Raw genomic sequence first — 25,604 nt, 5'->3', positions numbered from 1 at the left:
AATGGGGAATGACTGCTAATGTGTTGAGGGTTGCTTTTGGGGACAGTGAAAATGTTCTCAAATTGACTGTGGTAATGGGTGCACAACTCTGTAAATATATAAAAACTACTGAATTTGCACCTTAAGTGGGTGAATTGTGTGAATTATACTGTTACCAATTACAGCTGTCACCAAAAGAGAGGCAAACAGACACCACACACAGAGGCAGAAAAATTTCCACATTAATGCACGGAAGGAAAAAAGTCCTATCGACCTAGCAACCCAGAAAAAAACTTTCAAGAGTGATGGCAAATTGCAAGATGAAAAGAGCTATGGAGATGGATGGCAGTGATGGATGCACAACATTATGAATGTATCTGATAAAAAAACCTTCCCACAAAGAATATTCTAGAACCAGAAGAGTTCATTGGCGAATACTACCAGACATTTAAGGAAGAATTAATATCAATTCTACACAAATTCATCCAGAAAACTGAAGAGGACACTTCCCAACTCATTCTATAAGGTCATCATCATCCTGACACCAAAACCAGACAAAATTAGTACAAGAAAACTACAAAACATAAATGTAAACTGACAAAACAGATCCAACAATATATTAAAAGGATAATGACCAAGTAAGATTTGTGCCAGAAAATGCTAGGTTTGTTGAACATTCAAAAAATATAATGTAAAAAATGTTTTCTCAGAAAAGAAAATCATCTAAATAAATGCAGGAAGAGCATTTGACAAAATCAGCATCCTTTCCTGATTTTTAAAAATCTCTCATACCTGCAGAAACTCTACAGGCCAGAGGGGAGTGGCACAATATATTTAAAGTAATGAAAGGGAAAAACCTACAACCAAGAATATTCTACCCAGCAAGGCTGGGTAGAATTCTACCCAGCATTCAGATTTGGAGAAATCAAAAGCTTTACAGACAAGCAAAAGCTAAGCTTTACAACAAACCAGTTTTACAACAAATGTTAAGGGAACTTCTCTAGGTGAAAAATAAAAGGCCACAACTAGAATGAAAGTTATGAAAAAGCTCACCAGTAAAGGCAAGCATACAGTAAAAGTAGGAAATCATACACACACACAATCCTAGTAGGGAGGCTAAAAACCAAAAAGTAGTAAAATCACTACATCCACAATAAGCAGTTAAGAGATACGCAAAAAAATAGGACATAAAATGTGATATCAAAAACAGTAATTGTAAGGGGAGGAGAGTACAAATGCAGGGTTTTTAGAATGCATATACACTGCTATACAAACCTCATGGTAACCACAAACCAGGTATCTATAATAGATATACACACAAAAAAGGAAATGGAGTTTAAACATAACACTAAAGACAGTCATCAAATCACAATAAAAGAAGAAAAGGGAAAAAAGACCTAAAAAACCAAATCTAAAACAATTAGCAAAATGGCAAACAGAATATACATATCAATAATTACCTTAAACGTAAATAGACTAAATGCTCCAACCAAAAGACACAGAGTGGCTGAATGGATGCAAAAACAATACCCTATATATGCTACCTACAAAACACTCACTTCAGAACTAAAGACACACACAAAGTGAGTGAATGGAAAAAAGGAATTCTACCGAAATGGAAACCAAAAGAAAGCCAGAGTAGCAATACTTATATCAGACAAAAGAGACTTTAAATAAACATTGTTACAGAAGACCAAGAAGGAGACTACATAATGACCAAAGGATCAATCCAGGAAGAAGATATAACAACTTTAAATATATATGCACCCAACATAGAAGCACTTAAATATATAAGGCAAATATTAACATACATAAAAGGAGAAATCAACAATAACACAATAATACTAGGGGATTTAACACCCCACTTACATCAACGGACAAGTCATCAGAGAGAAAATCAATAAGGAAACAGAGACCTTAAATGACACATTAGACAAAATAGACTTAACTGATAAATATATACAGCATTCCATCCAAAAGCAGCAGAATAAACATTCTTGTCAAGTGCACATGGAACATTCTCCAGGACAGATCACATGCTAGGCCACAAAACAAGCCTTGGTAAATTTAAGAATATTGAAATCATATCGAGCATCTTTTCTGACCACAATGCTATGAGACCAGAAATCAACTACAAGGGAAAAAATGCAAAAAACACAAACAATATGCTATTAAACAGTCAATGTACCACTGAAGAAATCAAAGAGGAAATAAAAAATACCTAGAGACAAGTGAAAATGAAAATGAAACTGAAAACACAATGATCCAAAACCTATGGGACACAGCAAAAGCAGTTCTAAGAGGGAAATTTATAGTGATACAAGCTAACCTCAGGAAACAAGAAAAATCTCAAATAAACAACCTAAACTTACACCTAAAGCAACCAGAGAAAGAACAAACAAAACCCAAAGTTAGTAGAAGGAAAGAAATCATGAAGATCAGAGCAGAAATAAATGAAACGGAGACTAAAAAAATAATAAAGATCAATAAAACTAAAAGTTGGTTCTTTGAAAAGATAAACAAAATTGACAAACCTTTAGCCAGACTCATCAAGAAAAAAGGGCAGAGGGCCCAAATCAATAAAATCAGAAATGAAAAAAGAAGTTACAACCGATCCCACAGAAATACAAAGGATCATAAGAGACTACTATGAACAACTATATACCAATAAAATGGACAATCTATAAGAAATGGACAAATTCTAAGAAAGGTATAATCTCCCAAGAATGAACCAGGAAGAAATAGAAAACATGAACAGACCAATTACCAGTACTGATTTTGAATCAATAATTTTAAAACTCCCAAGAAACAAAAGTCCAGGACCAAATGGCTTCACTGGTGAATTCTACTAAATTTTTAGAGAAGAGTTAACATCTAACCTTCTAAAACTATTCCAAAAAATTATAGAGGAAGGAACATTTCTAATCTCGTTCTATCAGGCCAGCATCACCCTGATACCAAAATCAGACAAAGATATAACAAAAAAAAAGAAAATTACAGGCCAATATCACTGATGAACACAGATACAAAAATCCTCAACAAAATAATAGCAAATTGGGGCTTCCCTGGTGGTGCAGTGGTTGAGAGTCCGCCTGCCAATGCAGGGGACACGGGTTCGTGCCCCGGTCCGGGAAGATCCCACATGCCACGGAGCGGCTGGGCCGGTGAGCCATGGCCACTGAGCCTGCGCGTCTGGAGCCTGTGCTCTGCAACGGGAGAGGCCACAACAGTGAGAGGCCTGCGTACCGCAAATAATAATAATAATAATAATAATAATAATAATAGCAAATTGAATCCAACAACACATTAAAAGGATCATACACCATGATCAAGTGGGATTTATCCCAGGGATGCAAGGATTTTTCAATATCCACAAACCAATCAATGGGACATACCACATTAACAGACTGAAGAATAAAAACCATAGGATCATCTCAATAGATACAGAAAACACTTCTGAAAAAAACCAACATATATTTATGATAAAAAAACTCTCCAGAGATTGTGGATACAGAGGGAACTTACCTCAACACAATAAAGGTCATATATGACAAACCCACAGCTAGCATCACACTCAATGGTGAAAAGCTGAAAGCATTCCCTCTAAGATCAGGAACAAGACAAGGATGCCCACTCTTGCCACTTTTATTCAACATAGTTTGGAAGTCTTAGCCACAGCAATCAGAAGAGAAATAAAAGGAATCAAATTAGAAAGGAAGAAGTAAAACTGTCACTGCTTGCAGATGACATGATACTATACATAGAAAATTCTAACGATGCCACCAGAAAACTACTAGAGCTCATCAATGAATTCGGTAAAGTTGCAGGATACAAAATTAATATACAGATATCTGTTGCATTTCTATACACTAACAACAAACTACCAGAAAGAAATGAAAGAAACAACGTCATTTTGCATCACATCAAAAAGAATAAAATACCTAGGAATAAACCTACCTAAAGACCTGTACTCCAAACAACTATTAGACCCTGATGAAAGAAACTAAAGACGACAAACACAGATGGAAAGATATATCATGTTCTTGGATTGGAAGAATCAATAATGTTAAAATGACCGTACTATCCAAGGCAATCTACAGATTCAATGCAATCCCTATCAAATTACCAATGGCATTTTTCACAGAACTAGAACAACAAATTTTAAGTTTGTATCAAAACAGAAAAGACCCTGAACAGCCAAAACAATCTTGAGAAAGAAAAACAGAGTGGGAGGAATTATACCCCCTGACTTCAGACTATACTACAAGCTACAGTACTCAAAACAGTATGGTACTGGCACAAAAACAGACACATAGGTCAGTGGAACAGGACAGAAAGCCCAGAAATAAACCTACACACTTATGATCAATTAATCTATGACAAAGGAGGTAAGACTATACAACAGAGAAAAGACAATCTCTTCAAAAAGTGGTGTTGGGCAAACTGGACAGCTATATGTAAATGAGTGAAATTAGAACGTTCTCTAACACCATGTACAAAAATAAACGCAAAATGGATTTAAGACCTAAATGTAAGATCAGATACTAAAAAACTCCTATAGGAAAACATAGGCAGAACAATCTTTGACATAAATTGCAGCAATATTTTTTGGGGATCTGTCTCCTAAAGTAAAGGAAATAAAAGCAAAAATAAACAAATGCAACCTAATTAAACTTAAAAGCTTTTGCACAGCAAGGGAAACCATCAACAAAACACAAAGATAACCTACTCAATGGGAGTAAATATTTGCTAATGATATGACCTATAAGGGATTAATATCCAACATATACAAAAACCTCATACAACTCAATATCAAAAACAACCAACCCAATTAAAAAATGGGCAGAACTGATTAGTTTTCCAAAGAGGAAATGTAGATGGCCAACAGGCAGATGAAACGATGCTCAACATCTCTTATCATTGGGAAATGCAAATCAAAACCACAATGAGATACCCCTCACCCCTGTCAGAATGGCTGTCACCAAAAAGAACACTAATAACAAATGTTGGTGAGGATGTGGAGGAAAGGGAACCCTCCTGCACTGTTGGTGGGAATGTAAACTGGTGCAGCCACTGTGGAGAACAGTATACGTTTCTGAAAAAACTAAAAATAGAATTAACATACGACCCAGCAATTCCACTCTTTAAACACTAATTCCAAAAGATACATGCTTCTCAATGTTTATAGCAGCATTATTTGCAATTGCTAAGACATGGAAGCAACCTAAGTGTCCATCAACAGATGAATGGATAAACGTGGTATAGAGATACAATGAAATACTACTCGGCCATAAAAAGGAATGAAATTTTGCCATTTGCAACAACATGGATGGACTTGGAAGGCATTATGCTAAGTGAATAAGTCAGAAAGAGAAAGACAAATGTTGTATGATATCATTTATATGTGGAATCTAAAAAATATAACTAGTGAATATAACAGAAAGGAGGTACACACTCATAGATATAGAGAACAGACTAGTAGTTACCAGTGGTGGGAGGGCGGGGGCGATATACGGGTGGGAGGTACAAACTACTGTGTGAAAGACAGGCCACAAGGATGTATTGTAGAACATGGAGAATATAGCCAATATTCTATAATAACTGTAAATGGAGTGTAACCTCTAAAGATTGTATAAGAAATTTGAAAAAAATTTTTAATAAAAATAAAATAAAATGAATCCTCTTGTACACTAAAAAAATTTTTTTTAACTCTCAGTAAGCTAAGAATAGAGAGCTTCCTCAACCTTGATAAAGAGCATCTACAAAAAGTTTAGTGGTTAAGGGATAAATCCTTTCCCTAAGGTCAGAAACAAAGCAAGAGTATCTACTCTCACCACTACCATTCAACATTACACCAGAAGTTCTAGCCATTGCAAGAAGACAAGAAAAATTAAAAACTGAAGAGAGAGAAGTAAAGCTCTTTATTTGCAAATACCAAATCATCTATTTAAAAATCCTATGGAATCTATAAAAATGCTACCAATATGTGAGTTTAGCAAAGTCATAGAACGAAAGATCGATATACCAAAATACCGTATTTCTGTATGCTAGCAATGAACAATCAGAAATTGAAATTTAAAAATCATAACGTTTACAATTATTTACTGTATTATGTATCAAAATTATGAAACATTTAGGGGTAAATTTGACCAAAAAAATGTGCAGAACCCGTGTGTACTAAGAACTACAAAACAATGCTGAGAGAAATGAAAGAAGTCCAAAGTAAGTGAAGAGAGATAGTCTTCACAGATCAGAAGATTCAGTATTGTTAAGATGTTAGATCTCCCCAAAGTGGTTTACAGAGTCAACACAATCCCAATGAAAATATGAACAAGTTTGAAACTGGCATGTTGATTTGAAAATTCAAAGGACTTAGAAAAGCCAAAGCAACTCTGAAAAAGAACAAAGCTAAAAGACCAACACTACCTGATTTCAGGACTAATTATATAAAGAACTCTCAAAACTCAATAAAAAGAAAACAACCTAAAACAGGTAAATGATGTGAACAGACACTTCACCAAAGACGACATAGAGACGGCAAATAATCACATGAAAAGATGCTCAACGTGAGTAGTCATTAGGAAAATTCAAATTAAAACCACAATGAGATACCACTGCACACCCAGAAGAATGGCTGAAATTAAAAAGACTTGCCTTGCCAAGTGTTGGTGAGGGTATGGATCAAAGACCTGCAACAGGAATGTAAAATGAGACAACCTCTTTGCAAAACAGTCTGTCAGTATTTTTAAAAGTGAGACATACACCTATCATAAGACCAGTTCCATTCTTAGGTATTTGCCCAAGAGAAACAAAGCTACGCCCACACAAAGACTTACACATAAAATGTTCACAGTAGCTTAATTTGTAATAGCCAAATACTAGAAATCATCCAAATATGTTCATCAGCAAGTGAATGATAAACAAATGTTGGCATATCCAAATAATGGAATAATACTCGATAATAAAAAGAATGAACTACTGACCAACAAAAATGGATAAATCTCAAAATAAGTAGAGTAGACAAAAAAGAGTACATACCTTATGACTTCACTTACATAAAAATTCTACAAAATGTAAAGTAATCTATTGTTATAGAAATCAGAACAGTGGTTGCCTGCGTATGGGAGAGGGGATGAAGAAATGAGGGTGGCAGGGAAGGATGGATTACAAATTTAGGGGAATGATGGTATGTTCATTCCTGAATGTGGTGATGGTTTCAAAGATGTACACGTAGATCAAAATAATCACATTACTCAATTATTACATGTCAACTATACCTCAATAAAGTTGTGTAATAAAATCTATCTTGATCTAAGAAGGTGTTTTTCCTTACTGTATAATAATTAAGAGCAGAATCTGTGACACAGACTATTTGTAAACTCAATTTGATTTACTTAATTTTCAGGTCATAAAACTGAAACACACAGCTAATATTCAATATGAATAAAGCACTTAAAATATAATAAACTATTTACTGAGAGCCTACCACTTGTTTCAGCCCCCTACACTCAAGGTACTACTAAGAAGAAAAGGTAGAAGGACTTGAGAAATGTATTTTTATACTTCAACTTAGTTGGAAGGATATAAAATTCTCAAACAATAAGGTAGCCAAAAAGAAAACCAGAAAGTCTGTGAAGAAGGGAAGGGGGAAAAAAGTCAAGTATAAGGAATCATGTATAAATACATAAATCATACAGGGGTTGGAGAGAAAAGGGAAGGGAAGACTCAGATCTCTACCATACGCCAAAAAGAAAAATTCTGGAATAAAGTTATAAACACCAAAACCCAGAAAATAAATGGAAGAGAATATATCTAAGCATAACTCATATCCTAGAATCCAACAATGAAAGCACTGTCAGGTCTGAATTCATTAAAATTTAAAACCTCTACAGTTCACCTTTGAACAATGTGGAGGCTCCACACATAACCTGCAGTAAGTCCTCTGTATCTGCAGTTCTGCATCCTCGGATCCAACCAACCTTGGATCGTGTAGTACTGCAGTGTGCATTTACTGAAAAATACCTGCACATAAGAGGGCCTATGCAGTTCAAACCGGTAATTTCAAGGGTCAACTGTATATAGTGGAGATGTCAACATGTTCAGCAGCCAAAGAGATAACATCCATTAATTCAGCCAACTTTCAGTGACTAGTATGCTGGTGTGGGGACAGAATAAGACAAAGTTCCTACCCTCAGGATTTTTTATGTGAGCTCCATAATAAAGAATAAAACAAAAATATGGGCTTCCCTGGTAGCACAGTGGTTAAGAATCCATCTGCCAATGCAGGGGACATGGGTTTGACCCCTGGTCTGGGAAGATCCCACATGCTGTGGAGCAACTAAGCCTGTGCGCCACAACTACTGAGCCTGTGCTCTAGAGCCTGCGAGCCACAACTACTGAGCCCATGCGCCTAGAGCCCGTGCTCTGCAACAAGAGAAGCCACCACAAATGAGAAGCCTGCGCACCACAACGAAGAGTAGCCCTTGCTCGTCACAGCTAGAGAAAGCAGCACGAAGCAACAAAGACCCAACGCAGCCAAAAATAAATAAATGAAATAAATTTTTAAACAATAAAACATAAAACAAAAAATAAAGCAATCAGCAAAAGGAAAATGAACAACAGATAAGAACAAATAAATCAATCAACAAAAAACAAAGGATCAGTAATTTTAAAAAGTTCATTTCAGTAATGAAAGAGATGCAAATTTAAATAAAACACTTCTACCTACGCAAATAGCAAAATAAGAAGATTAATACCCAGTAATGACAAGGCTAAGGGGGAAACAGATGCACTCATGCATTATGGAAAAAATACAACCATATTTTAAACCATATTTTAATCCTGTAGTAATAGCTACTAAAATTTTAAATCTGAATATTCTTTGCCCCACCACAATTCCACAATTAGAGGTTTACCTTATGACAATGCTATTCAAGTATGCCAAGATATATACTCTTAGTAGTAGGGAAAAATTTGAAATAACATAAATGATCATTAATAGGGCATACTTAAATTTTGGATCACATATACAATGCAGTTCTGCAGCCATTAAAGAGGATGCAGTAGAGCTATATACATTGATACGGAAAGATGTTTCTTTAAAAAAAAGAAAGTAGGAAAAAAGCAAATTTCAAAGCATTATATTATAGTACTCCATTTTTGAAAAAATTTTGGTTTAAAAGATCAAAGGTTATAGAAGCAAAAGACTGTAACATACTGTAATAAATCTCTACTGGTAGAACTAGGTAATCCAAGAAATTAAGGTTCCTAATTTTCTGGTAGAGGGCAATGAACAAGGAAGACAACTTTTGAGGTTCTGATGACATCTATTTACTCAATAAATTGAACATATTCATGGAGCACTCAAAAATTTGCATTCAATTTTAAGCAGTTTAGTGACTTGAGAAAAGCTGGGATTATTCTGGTCTAGGTTAAGAGCCTTGTTTTGTTTTGTTTTGTTTTTTGCGGTACGCGGGCCACTCACTGTTGTGGCCTCTCCCGTTGCGGAGCACAGGCTCTGGACGCGCAGGCTCAGCGGCCATGGCTCACGGGCCCAGCCGCTCCGCGGCACGTGGAATCTTCCTGGACCAGGGCACGAACCCGTGTCCCCTGCATCGGCAGGCAGACTCTCAACCACTGCGCCACCAGGGAAGCCCAAGAGCCCTGTTTTGATAAGTAATTTCATTCTAAAGTGCCCAGAATCCTTTATTGCTAAATATCAGGAGACACAAAGAATCTAATTAGTGCTCCCTGAAATGAGAGGGGTGATTAGCAAACACTAAAGAGATTAGGTGTAATCACGGTTACCTACAGAGAGATCACTACCTCCACATTTGCAGATTCAGAAAAAAACCCGAAATCTTGACTAAATCTCTAAAACTCTGACATTGTAGAAGAAATAAGAATCACAGTTGATCTTCATTACTCCTGGATTCCGTATTTGCAATTTGCCCACTCCCTCAAATGTATGTGTAATTCCCAAATCAATTCTTACAATGATTTCACAGTCATTCACAAATATGCACAGAGTAATAAAAATTGGAGTTGCTCAAGTTTCCAGCTGAGGTCCAACAAGGCAACATTCTTTCTTCTTGTTGCAGCTCTCACAATGTAAACAAGTATCTTTTTCACTGTTTAGTGCCACAGTTTTTGCATTTTTGTGCTTTCTAAGTGATTCTGATGTATAAAATGGCCCTCAAGTGTAGTGCTGAATGCAAGGCTGTGTAATGTGCCTCAGATAAAGCTTCCTTCAGGCACAAGTTACAGGGCTGCTGGCCATGAGTTTAATTTTAATGAGTGACAATATACATTAAACAAGGTGTCTTTAAATAGAAACACACAAAACAGCTTAAGTACTGATCAGCTGACAAAAATGTTACCACCAGAGGTTCATAGGAACCTAATAACTCTTTATTTCCTCTGGGAGTAATGTTTCAGTATTTGCTAACTCAGGTAGTTATACAGAACATAACTACAGCGAGTAATGAGAATCAACTATAATTGGAAAAGGTGGTAATTTGAATTTTTCTCCAGTCACAACTCCTGATGAAGTTCAAGACTAGGATTTCAGGCTCCTAGCAAGGGAAACTGCAACCTCACAAAAGGAAGACTCTGTTGTAAGATTTGGAAAGAAACTAGATTAAATTACACAAAGGGTGCTAAGGAAAACATTTGGCAGATTAAATTCAGCAATAATGCTTAGTTTAAAAATAGCAGTGTTGGGCTTCCCTGGTGGCGCAGTAGTTGCGAGTCCGCCTGCCGATGCGGGGGACACGGGTTCGTGACCCGGTTCGGGAGGATCCCACGTGCCACGGAGCGGCTGGGCCCGTGAGCCATGGCCGCTGAGCCTGCGCTCCGCAACGGGAGAGGCCACAGCAGTGAGAGGCCCGCGTACCGCAAAAAAAAAAGAAAATAGCAGTGTTGACATGGGAGGAAATGAACTTAATGCACCAAGTGTTAATCGTATGAGTTAATAAATGGAAGTTTCGATCCATAAAGGAAAACACAATTGCAAAGGTACATACACATCGTTGAACTGTGGTGACAAGGAATTCATGTCCTCAGAGCAACACAGAGATGCAGCCTGTTCAAATTAAACAGATCTAATTTAAGTAAAAGAAGATTATACCTGAAGGTAATAAGCCTAGAACCTGAGAATGGAAAGACTAAGGCCAAATCTTAGGAAGAAGACAAAAAGTGAGAGAAAGGGGAGAATGTTAGTTCAAAATAAAACGACCACCACAGTGTGATATAGAAAAGAGTGATGCATTCAAAGTCAGGGGACTTACATTTTACAGTTCTGAGCTCTACCACTAAGTAGCTCCACCACTTAATAACTGCCCTTAAGAAAAGAAGATGGTTTTTGCAAAGCTGAGTCACTAACATCTAAACTAGTTAATCTCCTTACACTTTTCTCAAAAACATAACATTTTTTAGATGAACATGCTTATTAAATAATACAGCACCATTAAAAAAAATTCTATCACCCAGCATAACTACCATTATATCACATTCATATTGTTAATATAAAAAATAAATAGGAATCAAAATGGACTGAACTATACATGCTTCTTTAATTTGATTTAATAAAAGAAAAAATGAAAAACTAATGGATCTATAGACCTTCAAACTTTTTTTTCTTTTTGCTACAATAGATTTTCTAAAATCCCTCTAAGGTTAAGAGAAGTTCTAAAAAACATTAAAGGTTAGAGTCTTTATAGTTTTAACTGCATGCTTCACTTTTAAACTTGACTCCCTATAATAAAACAGGAAGAGATCATCATTTTACATTTCTTCCCAACGAGTCATTACATTACTTCTGTCAAAATTACAAACGCATATACCATTTGACCTACAAATGTATCAGCAGAAATACAAAATAACCTACAAGGTTATCCACTACAACACTGTTTGTCACAGACTGACCATCAGTACTGTACCACTGAAATAAATTACAGTACACATGTGATAGAATATTATGGAGCTAAAAACATATAGGAAAGCTATCTATATACTTATTTAGAAATCGCTCTAAAACATGTTACATTAAAACAAAGAGCACAGTGCAGAAATATGTGTATAATATACGACCTTTTGAATTAAAAATAAGATATGGAATAAGAATCTATTTTGTATATGCACAGGACTCCAAAGGGATGCAAAAGAAATTAATAAAGCTGTATGTGAATGGCCACATGCCTGTGCATGCTAGGAGGTGTAACAGGGGGATGAGAGACTTCCACTATATACTTTTTTATATTCTCACATGTCTCCTCTTCCTGAGATGTGGTTAACTCTGTTTTCCCCTGACTAATATCATTAACTCAGGAGTCAGCTATTCTAAGGATGCTTTCCATGATTCCCCCTGGTTAAGACAATCTTAAAGACGATAAATGGTTCAAGCTTTCTCCCCTGTTATTTATCATGGTTTGATAATTACCTTATTGTGGGAATTTCCTCCTGTAGCCTGCTGGATTCCTGAAATCTCATGTCCCATCAGAAGTTTCAGAATAAATGAATAAATGAGTGACATGTAAGTGATTCCAATGAGTTCATGATGGCCTCAGAGCCACCATTCAGTATCTGTTGCCTCTACCTGGGTTTCCCTCCTCCCCTGTTTACCCACCCCCACTATGAACTTCCATATAGCAGACACCAGGGTTGTCCAGGGGGTGAGCAGATGCACAAGCTGATAACATAACTAAAGCTACCTGACTCTGGAGCTACACTTCTCACATTACCAAAACAGAGCCAAATATAATATTCAAATTTTTTTAAAAATCAGAAATAGGGCTTCCCTGGTGGCGCAGTGGTTGAGAGTCCGCCTGCCGATGCAGGGGACACGGGTTCGTGCCCCTATCCTGGAAGATCCCACATGCCGCGGAGCGGCTGGGCCCGCGAGCCATGGCCGCGGAGCCTGTGTGTCCGGAGCCTGTGCTCCGCAACGGGAGAGGCCACAGCAGTGAGAGGCCCGCGTACAGCAAAAAAAAAAAAAAAAAAAAAAAAAAAAAAAAATCAGAAATATTTGATCCAGAATTTGAGAGACATGGTCTATCACTCTCCTATGGAAAAACAGTAAGTGTGGATACAGATGACTTTCATGATAAACTCAAGCTTTCAAAATGTTGGAAAATGTCACAAAGTAGAAAAGACTAATATGCAGCCTACAGCCAGGGCACCGGATTCAAAGATCATTTAATGACCAAGGAGTCCAGACCCAAGCCCCTATTTCCTGGAAGGTTCCTGGATGTGGCTCTGGTTAGTACATTCTCCTTGCCCTACACTGCTACTTCAAGAGCCTGGAACAAGTAGTTTTTCTGGGATATAGATGTATCTCAAAACCAGGTAACCAGTGTTGTCCCCATACAACGAAAAAGCAGTAAGACCACCACCAAATGAGGAACCTGAGAGTTGTTTGGTATCTGCAGATTCTTTAAGCAGAATTTTCAAATCTGTGCACATCTGGATTTCAGTTTCCTATAACAAGAGGGTAATTTATTGTTGACCAATCATCCCACTGGGGGAAAGAAAAACTAGGTAAAAATAGAAGAACCCCCCCCCCAAATGAGCTCAAAAGCAATGGAAGACTACAGAGGCAGCAAAGATGTGAGAGACAAAGAACCTGGAGGAAAGGGAAGCAAACAGAAGTAATGAGCGAGACACATCCCACCACATTACTTCTGGAAGAATATGTTAAATCACAAGCAGTAACGAGCAAGACACATCCCACCACGTTACTTCTGGAAGAATATGTTGAATCACAAGCAGAAGAAGCAAGTAGATGAAGTGAAAGCTGGGGCTGAAAGGCTGAGTTGTTGAGCACAACTTTAAGTCCTCTTACACATTTGGGAAGACAAAATGAGAACTGAAGAACCACCAAGGAATTAGACTCTGTTAACCATCAAGATTCCAGTTGGCATCCATAAATGGAATAGGGGTGACCCTGCAGTAAGTCAACTTTTACAACCACTGAACACCAGGCTTAAATGAGATGAATGAATCCCTGATTAGATTAAGGTCACCCACCCATTCCTATCACAACTGCCTGACAAACACAGAAGCAAATTCACTCCTAAGAAAGAGAATACCATCCAGACCATCAAATTATTCTACCAATTCATATATAATTGCTAGTATTTAATAAAAACTACCAGACCAAGGGAGTGAAAAACAGAAGAAAAAGAGAAACAACAAAACAGAACCCCCAGGAGGTTCAGATACTGGAGTTACCAAACACAATTTTTTTTTTAATTGATAGACTTACATTTTCAGCCAGATAGAGTAATATGGACTGGATTTACCCTCCCACCTAAAACAACGAAAAAACTGGACAAATATATGCAAAATTGAGTTTCAGACACTGGACACCAGGCAGCACAGGACAGTGATCGTTGATAGATGGGGAACAAACAAGGTGAGCCCTTAAGACTGTTCCAGTTTACTGCTACAGTTTCCAGAAAGTAATGCAGGGAGACAGAAACCAGGTGGAGTCTGGCAATATTATGTAAGTTGAGGAGATAAAGCTGGGAGTCCAAAGATGCCAAGGTGGCTATAGTTCACAGGGCAGAGGGCCAGAAAGGAGAGACTAAACAGATAGAAAGCTCTGGAGATCTGAAGAGAATACTCCCACCCACCCGCCCACCCAGCCACATTATCACAACTGGGAGGAAATTAGTGCAATTCAGTAACAAGTGCAAAGTGTCCACAGTAAGTCTGAAAGTAGTCTGGGCCCCAGAGATTCTCCAAACTGACCAGCCAAGGCCCCACACTGAGAAAAACAAAGCTCCAAAAATGGAAATGAAATTAAACAGGACAGGTATAAAAAGAGATGAAGGGGAAAAAAGGTCCAGATAAAAATGAGAGAAGGAGGGCTTCCCTGGTGGCGCAGTGGTTGAGAGTCCGCCTGCCGATGCAGGGGACGCGGGTTCGTGCCCCGGTCCGGGAAGATCCCACATGCCACGGAGCGGCTGGGCCCGTGAGCCATGGCCGCTGAGCCTGCACGTCCGGAGCCTGTGCTCCGCAACGGGAGAGGCCACAACAGTGAGAGGCCCGCGTACCATAAAAAAAAATGAGAGAAGGGAACAGAACCAGAAAGTTTCAGAAAACAATTTCCCACATTGTGACCACTCTGCAAACAAACAAACAAAACACAGAAGAGGGAGCTCGGAAGTTAGAAAAAATATCCTGAATCACAACTAGAAGTTCAGAAAAACTAAATTTAAATGAAAATGAACAACAGAAAAGTTTTAAGGTCAAATCCCATAAAAGTAGTTATATATTTTTAAAAGATAGTAGAAAAAAGAGTGTAAGGACTAGAATAACTCCCTATAGACAACAAAAACGTAACACAAACACATCCCAAAAACTATCACCTACAATTTCAAAATGAGCTGAAAGGTATTAAGAAATGATAAAGCAATCAAAGAACATAAATCAGGTTTAGAAAAACTCAGTAAAGGAAAACTAAAGTACAAAGAACTTAATAATGCATAACCACACAAGAGAACACTTTTAGAAAAGAGAAAAAAAAATTAATCACAAAGGAAAAAATAAAAAAGGATTAAAAAACCAATCACTTTCTTATATACCAGAGATAAACAAATGGAATTTGACATTAAAAACACAATACCGTTAGCACCTCCCAAAATGAAATATTTAGTTATAAATCTAACAAAATATGCACATGCTCAATATGAGGAAAACTATAAAACTCTGATGAAAGCTATCAAAGAACTAAATAAATGTAAAGATATTCCATGTTCCTGAACAGGAAGACTAAACTTTGTCCAAATGTCAGCTCTTCTCAATTTATCTATAGATTCAATGCCATGTCAACTAAACGCCCAGCAAATTATTTTGTGGATACTGACAAACTAATTCTAAAGTTTATATAGGAAGGAAAAAGATACAGAATAGTCAACACAAAATTGAAGGAGAGAACAGAATTTGGATACTATCGGACTTCAAGACTTACCATAAAGTTACAGTAATCAAGACTGTGGTATTGGCAAAAGAACACATAAATAGATCCATGAAACAGAGCCCAGAAATAGACCCACATAAATACAATCAACTGATCTTTGACAAAAGAGCAAAGGCAATACCATGGAGAAAACTCATTTCAACAAATGGTGCTGGAACAAACAGACATCCACAAGCCAAAAAAAAAATAATCTAACCTTACACTCTTCATAAAAATTAACTCAAAATAGATCATATAACTAAACATAAAACACAAAACCATAAAACTCCTAGAAGATAACACAAGAGAAAATCTACATGATTTGAGTTTGCAATGACTTTACAAACACCACCAAAAGCACAGTCTGTGAAAGAAATAATTAATAAACTGGACTTTATTAAAATTAATAACTTCTGCTCTATGAAAGACACTGTTAAGAGAATGAGAAGACAAGCCACAGGCTGGGAGAAAACACTTGCAAAGACATACCTGATAAGGAGCTGTTATCTAATTTATACAAAGAACTCTTAAAACAAGAAAACAAACAACCCAATTAAAAAGTGGGCAAAAGCCCTGAACAGACACTTCACCAAAGAAGATATGTACACAGTAAATAAGCATATGAAAAGATGCTCTTAATCATATGTCATCAGGGAAATAAAAATTAAAATAACATGAGATACCACTACACATACCCATTAGAATGGGCAAAATCCAGAACAATAACAATGTCAAATGCTGGAGAGGATGTACAGCAATAGGAACTCTCATTCATTGCTAGTGGAAATGCAAAACGATATAGCCATTTTGGAAGACAGTTTGGCAGGGTTTTTTTTTTTTACAAAATTAAACACATTCTCACCCTATGATCCAGCAATCATGCTCCTTGGCATTTACCCAGGAGTTGAAAACTTACATCCACACAAAAACCTGCATGTGGACATTTATAGCAGCTTTATTCATAACTGCTGAAACTTGGAAGTAAACAAGGTATCCTTCAGTAGGTGAATGGATAAACTGCAATACATCTAGACAATGGAATATTACTTAGCACTAAAAAGAAATGACCTATCAAGCCATGAAAAGACATGGAGGAACTTAAACGCACATTACTAAGTCAAAGAACCCAATCTAAAAAGTCTACATACTGTTTGATTCCAAGGATGTGGCATTCTGGAAAAGGCAAAACTATGGAGACAGTAAAAAGATCAGTGGTTGCCAGGGGTTCAGGGGGAGCAAAGTAGGAAAGAACAGGCAGAGCACAGAGGATTTTCAGGGCAGTGAAACTACTCTGTATGATATGACAATGGTAGATACGTGTCATTATACATTTGTCTAAACCCCAAAATGTACAACACCAAGAGCGAACCCTAATGTAAACTATGAACTTTGGGTGATAATGACGTGTCAATGTAGGTTCATGGATTGTAACAGATGCACCACTCTGGTGGGGGATGTTGACAGTGGAGGGGTCATACACTGTACTTTATGTCAAAGGTGCCTGTGAACCGAAAACTGCTCTAAAAAAGTCTAGTAAAAAAAAAATTAAAAATCAGCAGTTGCCAGGGGCTGAAAGTGGGGGGAGGGTCTGCCTACAATGGAGCAGGGGGAAGTTTTCTGGGGGGAATGAAACCATCCTATATTGTAATTGTGATGGCGGTTACACGACTGTCTGTCTGTACTTGTAAAAGAACGGTACAACAGTAAGGGACTGAACTTACTGTACTTTATTTTTAAAAGTGATTCTGAGACACATATGCAAATACTCAAATTCAGAGAATAAATCTCTCTGAAAGAAAAATTAAAGCAAGGGATCAGAACAAATACTAAAATTATAATCCAAGGAAACTTTCCTGAAATTAAAAGAGAAAAAATTCAGACTACACATTGAAAGAGCATATTATACCTGAGAATATCAAGGCAAAACAACCTATACCAAAATATATTCAAGTAAAATTACTGATTTTAAGGGGAAAAAATCCTTTGGGCAAATAACTAACAATGAAAAAACAACTGACTGTCACCAAGCCTACAGCAAAACTGGAGTAACATATTTAAGACACTTAAGGAAAGAATTCACATTTCCTTAATCCCAAGGAATTTCATTAAACCAAACTGACTCTCAAAGACAAACTCTCAAATGAGTTTTTTGCAAGTTGTTATCAACTTGCAAGAAACTCAGAATATTGTTCCCATGAGCCCTTTCTAAGGAAACATCTACAGAACAAGCTTCCAGAAAACCAAAATGATTAGGAAACAAATGAACTGGTAGGAGGTACTGAATATATAGTTACTTGCAAAACTAATTCTAAATGGGAGGGTTTATGCAAGTTAAATGGGAAAGCTGATAGTATGTAATGGCTACATACTATGACAATGTAGATTGAGTACAGCTATTTAAACGGGGGGGGGTAAAACTCATATTACTGGCGGTATTTTTAGTTCTGTTATTGTAAGATTATTGTGTAATATGGGATAAAGCAATTAAGTAATTATGGGATACTCAAACTCCAGCATCCCATGACCCTGAGAACTAGGACTCTCAGTATGAAAGAAGATATAGATGTGATTATAAAAAAGGTTAATTAAAACTCCTGTTATTCTGAATCTGAGTCAAAAATAGTATCTTTTCTTAAGATATTTTAATTTTAAATATACAAATATATTTTATAGCTTTAAAGATATTTTATCATAAAAGTACGTATATATATTTTTAGCACATCTTTCATCATAAATGTATATAACCACATACATACATGTCAAATTTCCTAGCACAGTCCAGTGAAAAGACCTACAAACGACCAACCCAGTAGCAATGAGCACTCCTAGCAATAGATATTATGGTCTTGAAATAGCATTTCCAAGTAAAACAACCAATTCTTCCTTGGGAAAAAATGACATACTTCATGTTTGAGGCAAGAAATACAACATAAGGCAAGAAGATCTTGCCATTTAATCTTTGCAGATAGCAAGGAAACTACCAAAGACAACTAAGGTTATGTCAAAAGAACCCAGAAGTCATTTAAAGAATCTCTCCCATTTGCCAACAACAGGACAATTTTAAGCAACAAAGTAAGAGTAATCATGACAACTCATGGCATATGTTTGAAACCAAAATATACTAGTTAATAATGATACTTTAAAAATCTAATTGGTCACCCTCAAAGGACAATAGTTTATCGTGAAAACTAGTAAATAAAAGGAAAGAAATAAGCATTCTTTTCTGCCTTTCCTATACAAATTGTACCTTGAGTAATCAATTAGTAAATGAGGGAGTAAATCAACTATACTGCAATATAAAATAAAAATTAAATTTTAAAAAAATGAAGGAAATTATCTCTTTACAGATGCAGCTCACCTAATTAAAAAAAAGACAGAATATCACTATTTTGCAACCCTCAAAGAATTAATGGCTCTAGGCACTGCACTGAACACCAGTAGGAAAGAAGGCCTTTCTACCTCATCTGCCTCCTGAAGTAAAAGGACAATACCACATACACAACACAACCTTCAGTCCTGTCAAGGGTCTTAAATTCTGAGTCTGATCAAGCCTCTGCATCCTGCTGCCCATATGGATGGGAAACATGTTGACATGCATGCAGCAAAATATAGACTGTGGGGTAACAACAGGTCAAACTGCTCAGGTTCAACAGATAAATTGTAAAGAAAAGGATGGAGGGGGAACATGTAAATTAAGGCATCAAATAAAAAAGGGGGGGACTAAACTAAAATGCTTAGGTGTACATAACTTGGTGTTAAAACTATAAGGAAACAAAAGAAGTGATTACTATAAAAGTCAGGGTAACAGTTACTTTTGGGGAGCAGGGAAGGGCTTGTGATTGGCTGTGGTGTGGAAGGGGTTCTGGGATAAGTGAAAAACTTCTAATTCTTGACCTGCATATTATCAGGCTTCTGGCCTTATAATAATTCACTAATATACCTGTGTGGTTTTCTTGAGGATTTTTTTTTTTTTTTTTTGACTGCAGCACGCAGCTCTTGCAGGGGGGAATCTTCATTCCCCAACCAGGGACTGAACCCGGGCCCTCGGCAGTTAGAGCTCAGAGTCCTAACCACTGGACGGCCAGGGAATTCCCGGTTTTCTTTACCTGTTTCATTTTACAATAAACAAGGCTTTCTTTAAAAAGTAAATGATTAATAGTCATTTGGCTTATCTGGTTATCTCCAAATGGCACAAGGATCTAACCACCCATCTCCCTAGAACCAGAAGAATATATTAGATTACGGCAGGTCCAGGATTCAATGACCTCAGATCCCTGGAACTTTATATCACAGGATCTTAAGGAACTGATGCTAGAGCATATTCATGAAATAACTGTCTTAGCATGAAATGAATTCAGCCTTGAAAATTTCTACACACAGGAGTTTATGTATTAGGGACTGACTAAGACAATAAAGTGACCTTCCTGATAGTGGCTTTGTTAATCATAAGGTCTTGTTCCACAGACCTTTTCAATCAAGTTTATCCTCCATGATACTTGGTAAAGATAAGACTTTGTTAAGAATGTTACTTTAGAAGAATCTCTCCTCTTCCTTCCTATCTTGTACACAGATTTCTTCCCAAAGTTTAGAGTAAGCAGAGGAACAGTGACTCAAAATTGCCAAGGAGTTCCCAACATGAGGTAGAGGGAGGAGAGAGCGAAGAATCCCCTTAACCTCAGATATACAATCTCACTGACCCAAGTGAGCACTTTCTAGATTGCCTAAACTTTCTAGAAGCAAAGGACTTGTAATTCAAAAACTGCTAATACAGACTGAAAAATATATATATATAGTTAAATACCAATGCGGCAGAAATTCAAAGGGGAAGTTGGAGTGGTGACTGCCTGTGCTTCAAAGGCTCCCCTGACACAGAAAATCAAATTTGACAGGAGAGGCAAAAGAAGAGAGAAATTTCACTCTCCATCACACCATACCAGCTCTCCAAAAATCGAAGAGGGAGAAAAGGAGAGACCCATGTGGCACCGACCTCTACTATGGCTGCAGAGGAGGGTGTTTAGGTTTACTCAATAGATTAATCAGAACTCTTGAGCTGACAAGGGAGAAATACTATCATCATTACTTCCTTTTTGCTTTCTGTATAGCATGCTTCTGCTTAGACTTGGCACTTATATTTTGTCTATTAGTTATTTACACTGGTATATTCCCTTCTCCTCACTCCCTAATATGCCATAAGCTTCAGAATGAAAGAGAATATGTTTTTTTATCTATATATTTTCCATATGCCTAGTATAGCACCTGGCAAAATGTTTTACACATAGCATATACTCAGTATGTCTGCTGCATTAAATTAAAAAAGAAAAATCAAGGGCAGTCAGGTGAAAGAAGAGAAAACTTGCTCTGTATTATTTCAGAAGGCAAAAACCAAGACAAACTAGAAGGAAAGTATGGGGAGGCCAACATGAACACAAACTTTCTTTAGCACTGGTTGCCTTGAGAAGTAATAATGTCCCTTTGCCACTTTTGAAGACTGCATTAAAGGTAGAAGGGAACTTTGAGAGCTGATCCAGTCGCTTTTAAGATTTTGTTTCTGAATAAGGCTGTCCCCAGAGACTAAGACTGAAAAGCAAATGAAGAAAATAAGGAGAAACAAATCTATCCCAGAACCTATACTAGAACCGGCATTTCCCACCTCACTGGAAACCTGTAATTTGATAATGTAAAAGCTCTATCCTACTTTATTAGAGAATTAAGTACCAGAACAAACTTTTGTACACTAGGCATATTTCACATGTGTTATTTTCATTCCATCCTTGATATTATTATCCCCATTTTATAAAAGGACACTGATAGTGAGAGAATAAGCAATGAATGGGTTTTGAACTTTGACGCAAACCATGTTCTTCCTACTGAACCTTCCAGCTTCTAAGATAAACGAGCACTGGTAAAACACAACATTGCTTTCCTTGTGTATTAGCATTAGAAAACAATTTTCTACCATATCTTAACTTCCATACCATAAATTTTTGCTTGCGTGTCTTACCACTTATTTCAAGCTCCACCCAGTGTGATTTCTTTCCATTTGCTGCTTCCTCAGAGGACATAATTGTGTACATCCTCCGAGGGTCAGGGGGCTCATATTTTTCTTTGGGCATGCCTGTTGAATTAAGAAAAGAAACCAGTCAATACCCAGAAGAATCAAATAACTGAAAATAACATCTTTTTTTAAAGTAGACACCCATATTATATCTCTAAACACAATTTCCCACTAAAAGGAACTAGGAGCTCCTTGGAGAAATGGAGGATTTCAGGTCTGAGATCGGAAAAATACAAACGAGCCTGGACACTAAGAAAGATGCTGTGGCTGTGAAGGACACAGGAGCCAGCTTGAAGAGGTCCCACTGGCCACAGATATGACAATCTGAACATCAAAAGAAAGACTACATTTCAAACTGCATGAATCCAAAACTTTAACAGGAAAAAAAAAATGCAGTCACCTGAAAATTGGAAAATAAAGGGAAAGAATCAAGCATTTACCCTGCATTTCTGGCAGAAACTAGATGAGGAAATGTTCTTAACAGAATTCTAGCTAATAAATGTAAAAAGAGTTAGATAATTAGAAAAAACACTATTTCACAAGCTCTAATGAAAAAATGGATGACCATCAATGGTTAATAAAAGCATTAGGTAAAAAAAGTCCAATGAAAAAATTTTAAATAGATCAGGCTGCAAGACCTCAACCCAAGGATCAATCTCAGTATTAGGACAACTAGACTTACATGCCAACACTATGTATGCCCTTGCCCCTTCATCCAAAAAATTAAAAGTAAAATTGAACCTGAATCAAATCAGCCTCTCTAGATCTAGTACCAGTTTACACTAAGTAAGGGAGACAGAAGAACATGTTAAAAATAACACGAGACACAACAATGTGAATATACTTAACACTACCGAACTGTACACTTAAAATGATTATTAAGATAGTAAATTTTGTTATAATTTTACCATGATTAAAAAATTTTTTCTTTATTTTAAATTAATGCCACAAGAATACAGCCAGCCAGACACAGACCATGGAAAGTTCAACATGACAGAAGACCCAGTTTCTTCAACAAATGAATGACATGAAAAAGGGGGAGTAAGAGGAAGTTGATATTAAATGACTTAAGAGGCACAACAATCAAATGCAATGTACAGACTTGTTTGGGTCTGAACTGACCAAATCAAGTGTAAAAAACATTTTTGAGAATTGGACAAATTTGAAGAAGAACTAAACCTAAGTTGATATTGGGACTACTGTTCATTTTGCTTGTGGTTATTTTTAAAATTCTTATTCTTATAGAAACATTCTGAAATATTCAGGTGAAATGAAATCTCACTTCCTTGCATATTCTCCCAAACTCCTTGCCCCAGTCTCACTTCACCTTATGTGTCTGGATGAGCCATCATCTGCTTTAACCAAGTCTCTACCTGCTCTGGATACCTACACAGCTAAACAAAGCTGGAGAAAAACCTACCATCATGTGAATTTAAAGTAAGCCAGTCAGCAATCACTTACGTCAAATGGACTTACTGTTGAACGTGTTCGAGGTTTTAGTTTTACAAGAAGAAAAGAGTTATGGAGATGGATGATGGCGAAGGCTACACAACATTATGAATGTATTTAATACCACTGAATGTTACACTTAAAAATGGTTAAGATGGTAAATTTTATGTTATGTATATTTTCTACAGTAAAAAAAAAAAGGAAAAAAGTTAAAGCAACTTTCATTATGCTATGCTGCTCCTCTAATGATGAGTAGAGCTATCTTTCAAACATAGAAATGGTTTTGACCATGTAGTCAAAACACAGGAGATAAGTAATCCTAAAAAGCTTTTTGAAGAAAGTAAAAATATAAACGGTGAGACTAATCATCTGCACAAGAAACAGCACATTTTTTTGTTTTGTCAAATATTGTTAATAAAACTTTTCTCCTACACGTTAATTTCTCCAAAACAGAAATACAGTGCCTGAAGTTTTTAGACTAATACAAAAAATACCTAACAGAGAAAGCTATGCAGTCAAGAACTGTTCCTGTTCCATCTAGAGGACAATTTGGTGAAGCAAGTGCCCATTCTGAATCATATGAATATACCAGTGATAACAAAATGCTGTGTAAGGTTACCAGAGCTTGATGACAACATCCCTTAAGATTCCTTAAGATCACCCAAATGCCACTATTCTGACTAGATTTTACTTACGACCGTGTGATCTTCACTGGCTTTTCCAAATAGAATTTAATAATGGTAAGCTGCTCTCTCCAGCTGAGGTTAGTATTTTGAGTTACTCTTAATTATTAATCATTTGACTTCTTAGTGAAAGTTCAGAAGTCTGATTTACCACTCTCATGTGAGCTTATTTAGTGTGAATCAATGCCCAGAGTTTGATCACGCTTCAGAGAATAAATATAAGTATTACTGAACCGAAATCTGAAATCCAAGCCCTAGACCTGGGGTCATTCCATCAAAGAGTCATGATTTCTGCCTAAGCGGCCAACCACTCCCTTTCTTGGTTTTCATGACATACAATGTGTTGCCTTAAAAATTTAAGAGACAGCTCATTACTTGAAAGCAGTGAGGAGATCTTCTTTATTTTCCAAATCCCTGACAGTGCAGATTAGTAAGTCAGGGGAAAAAAGAATATGACAGAATAAAAGAAACGGCAGCAAATTGGACAATCAAGCCCTTCTGAGGAGCCTATCTGCCCAGTGAGCAACCCCACCCATTTTTCTTAGAGTCCAACCGAACGTAGTATTGGAAACTAGGTAGAGAAAAGGATATAAGAATACAAACAATTTAGGATTTTTCCCAAGGCTTGAAATCAACAAGCAGATCTTACTCTCTAAAAAACACAGTATGGGGCTTCCCTGGTGGCGCAGTGGTTGAGAGTCCGCCTGCCGATGCAGGGGACACGGGTTCGTGCCCCGGTCCGGGAAGATCCCACGTGCCGCGGAGCGGCTGGGCCCGTGAGCCATGGCCGCTGAGCCTGCGCGTCCGGAGCCTGTGCTCCGCAACAGGAGAGGCCACGACAGTGAGAGGCCTGCGTACCGCAAAAAAAAAAAAAATACAGTATGTCACTGCAGATTACTATCTAAAAAGAATAAAACATTTCCAAAACAGGCTTGAAAACTGTCAAGTAGAATTAAAAGACTTTTAAAAAATAGCTAGGCCAGAGTCAGCAGGTATACAGCCCCTGACTAGTCAATCTCTAATTCCTCCAATCCAGTGCCAAACATCACTACTGATCCTGGCAGCATAAAATCTGTCCCTGATCTAGACCTCAGAGAAACGGTTTTTCAGTATCTTAGAATAATTATTTACCTTAAAGAAATACAGGACATTATTTACCAGCGTAGAAAGGTATGCTTTCATTATTAAACATTTCATGAAATGGCTTAAAAAATACACACGGGAGGGAGGTAAGAGGGAAGACGCAGGGGGGCGCAGGGCGGGGGAGAGACCATGAGTGCAAGTCAGCCACCATTTGAGGCCGCTTTTAAACTAAGAAAATTGGTACTAAAGAGAAAGATGTAAGTCTTTATCCTTTCAGTGGGTACTGTTAATAGAGTCATCAAATAGCCCCAGGTGAAAACGTGTCCTATTTTACAAAAGAATAAATGAAGAATGAAAGAATTAATAAAAAACAAAAACAACATCATTTCATAAT

At 37.0% G+C, this 25,604-nt stretch overlaps 1 protein-coding gene across 3 annotated transcripts in view; it reads right to left on the bottom strand.

The window, feature by feature from the left end:
* CNOT6 (CCR4-NOT transcription complex subunit 6) overlaps positions 1 to 25,604 on the bottom strand; it is a 65,792-nt gene that overhangs the window by 30,820 nt on the left and 9,368 nt on the right. For all 3 annotated transcript variants that reach the window (XM_081230573.1, XM_081230574.1, XM_081230575.1), the window contains exon 2: positions 21,942 to 22,055. In XM_081230573.1, coding sequence (XP_081086699.1) covers positions 21,942 to 22,053 — 112 coding nt within the window. In that variant the 5' untranslated portion in view covers positions 22,054 to 22,055. The remainder of the gene's footprint in view (positions 1 to 21,941; positions 22,056 to 25,604) is intronic.

Source organism: Mesoplodon bidens (assembly GCF_964165515.1).
Source record: "Mesoplodon bidens genome assembly, chromosome: 4".
In the NCBI taxonomy this organism is placed as follows: Eukaryota; Metazoa; Chordata; class Mammalia; order Artiodactyla; family Ziphiidae; genus Mesoplodon; species Mesoplodon bidens.
The sequence above is the reverse complement of the archived record's forward strand: the minus strand, read 5'-3'. Positions and strand labels throughout refer to the sequence as shown.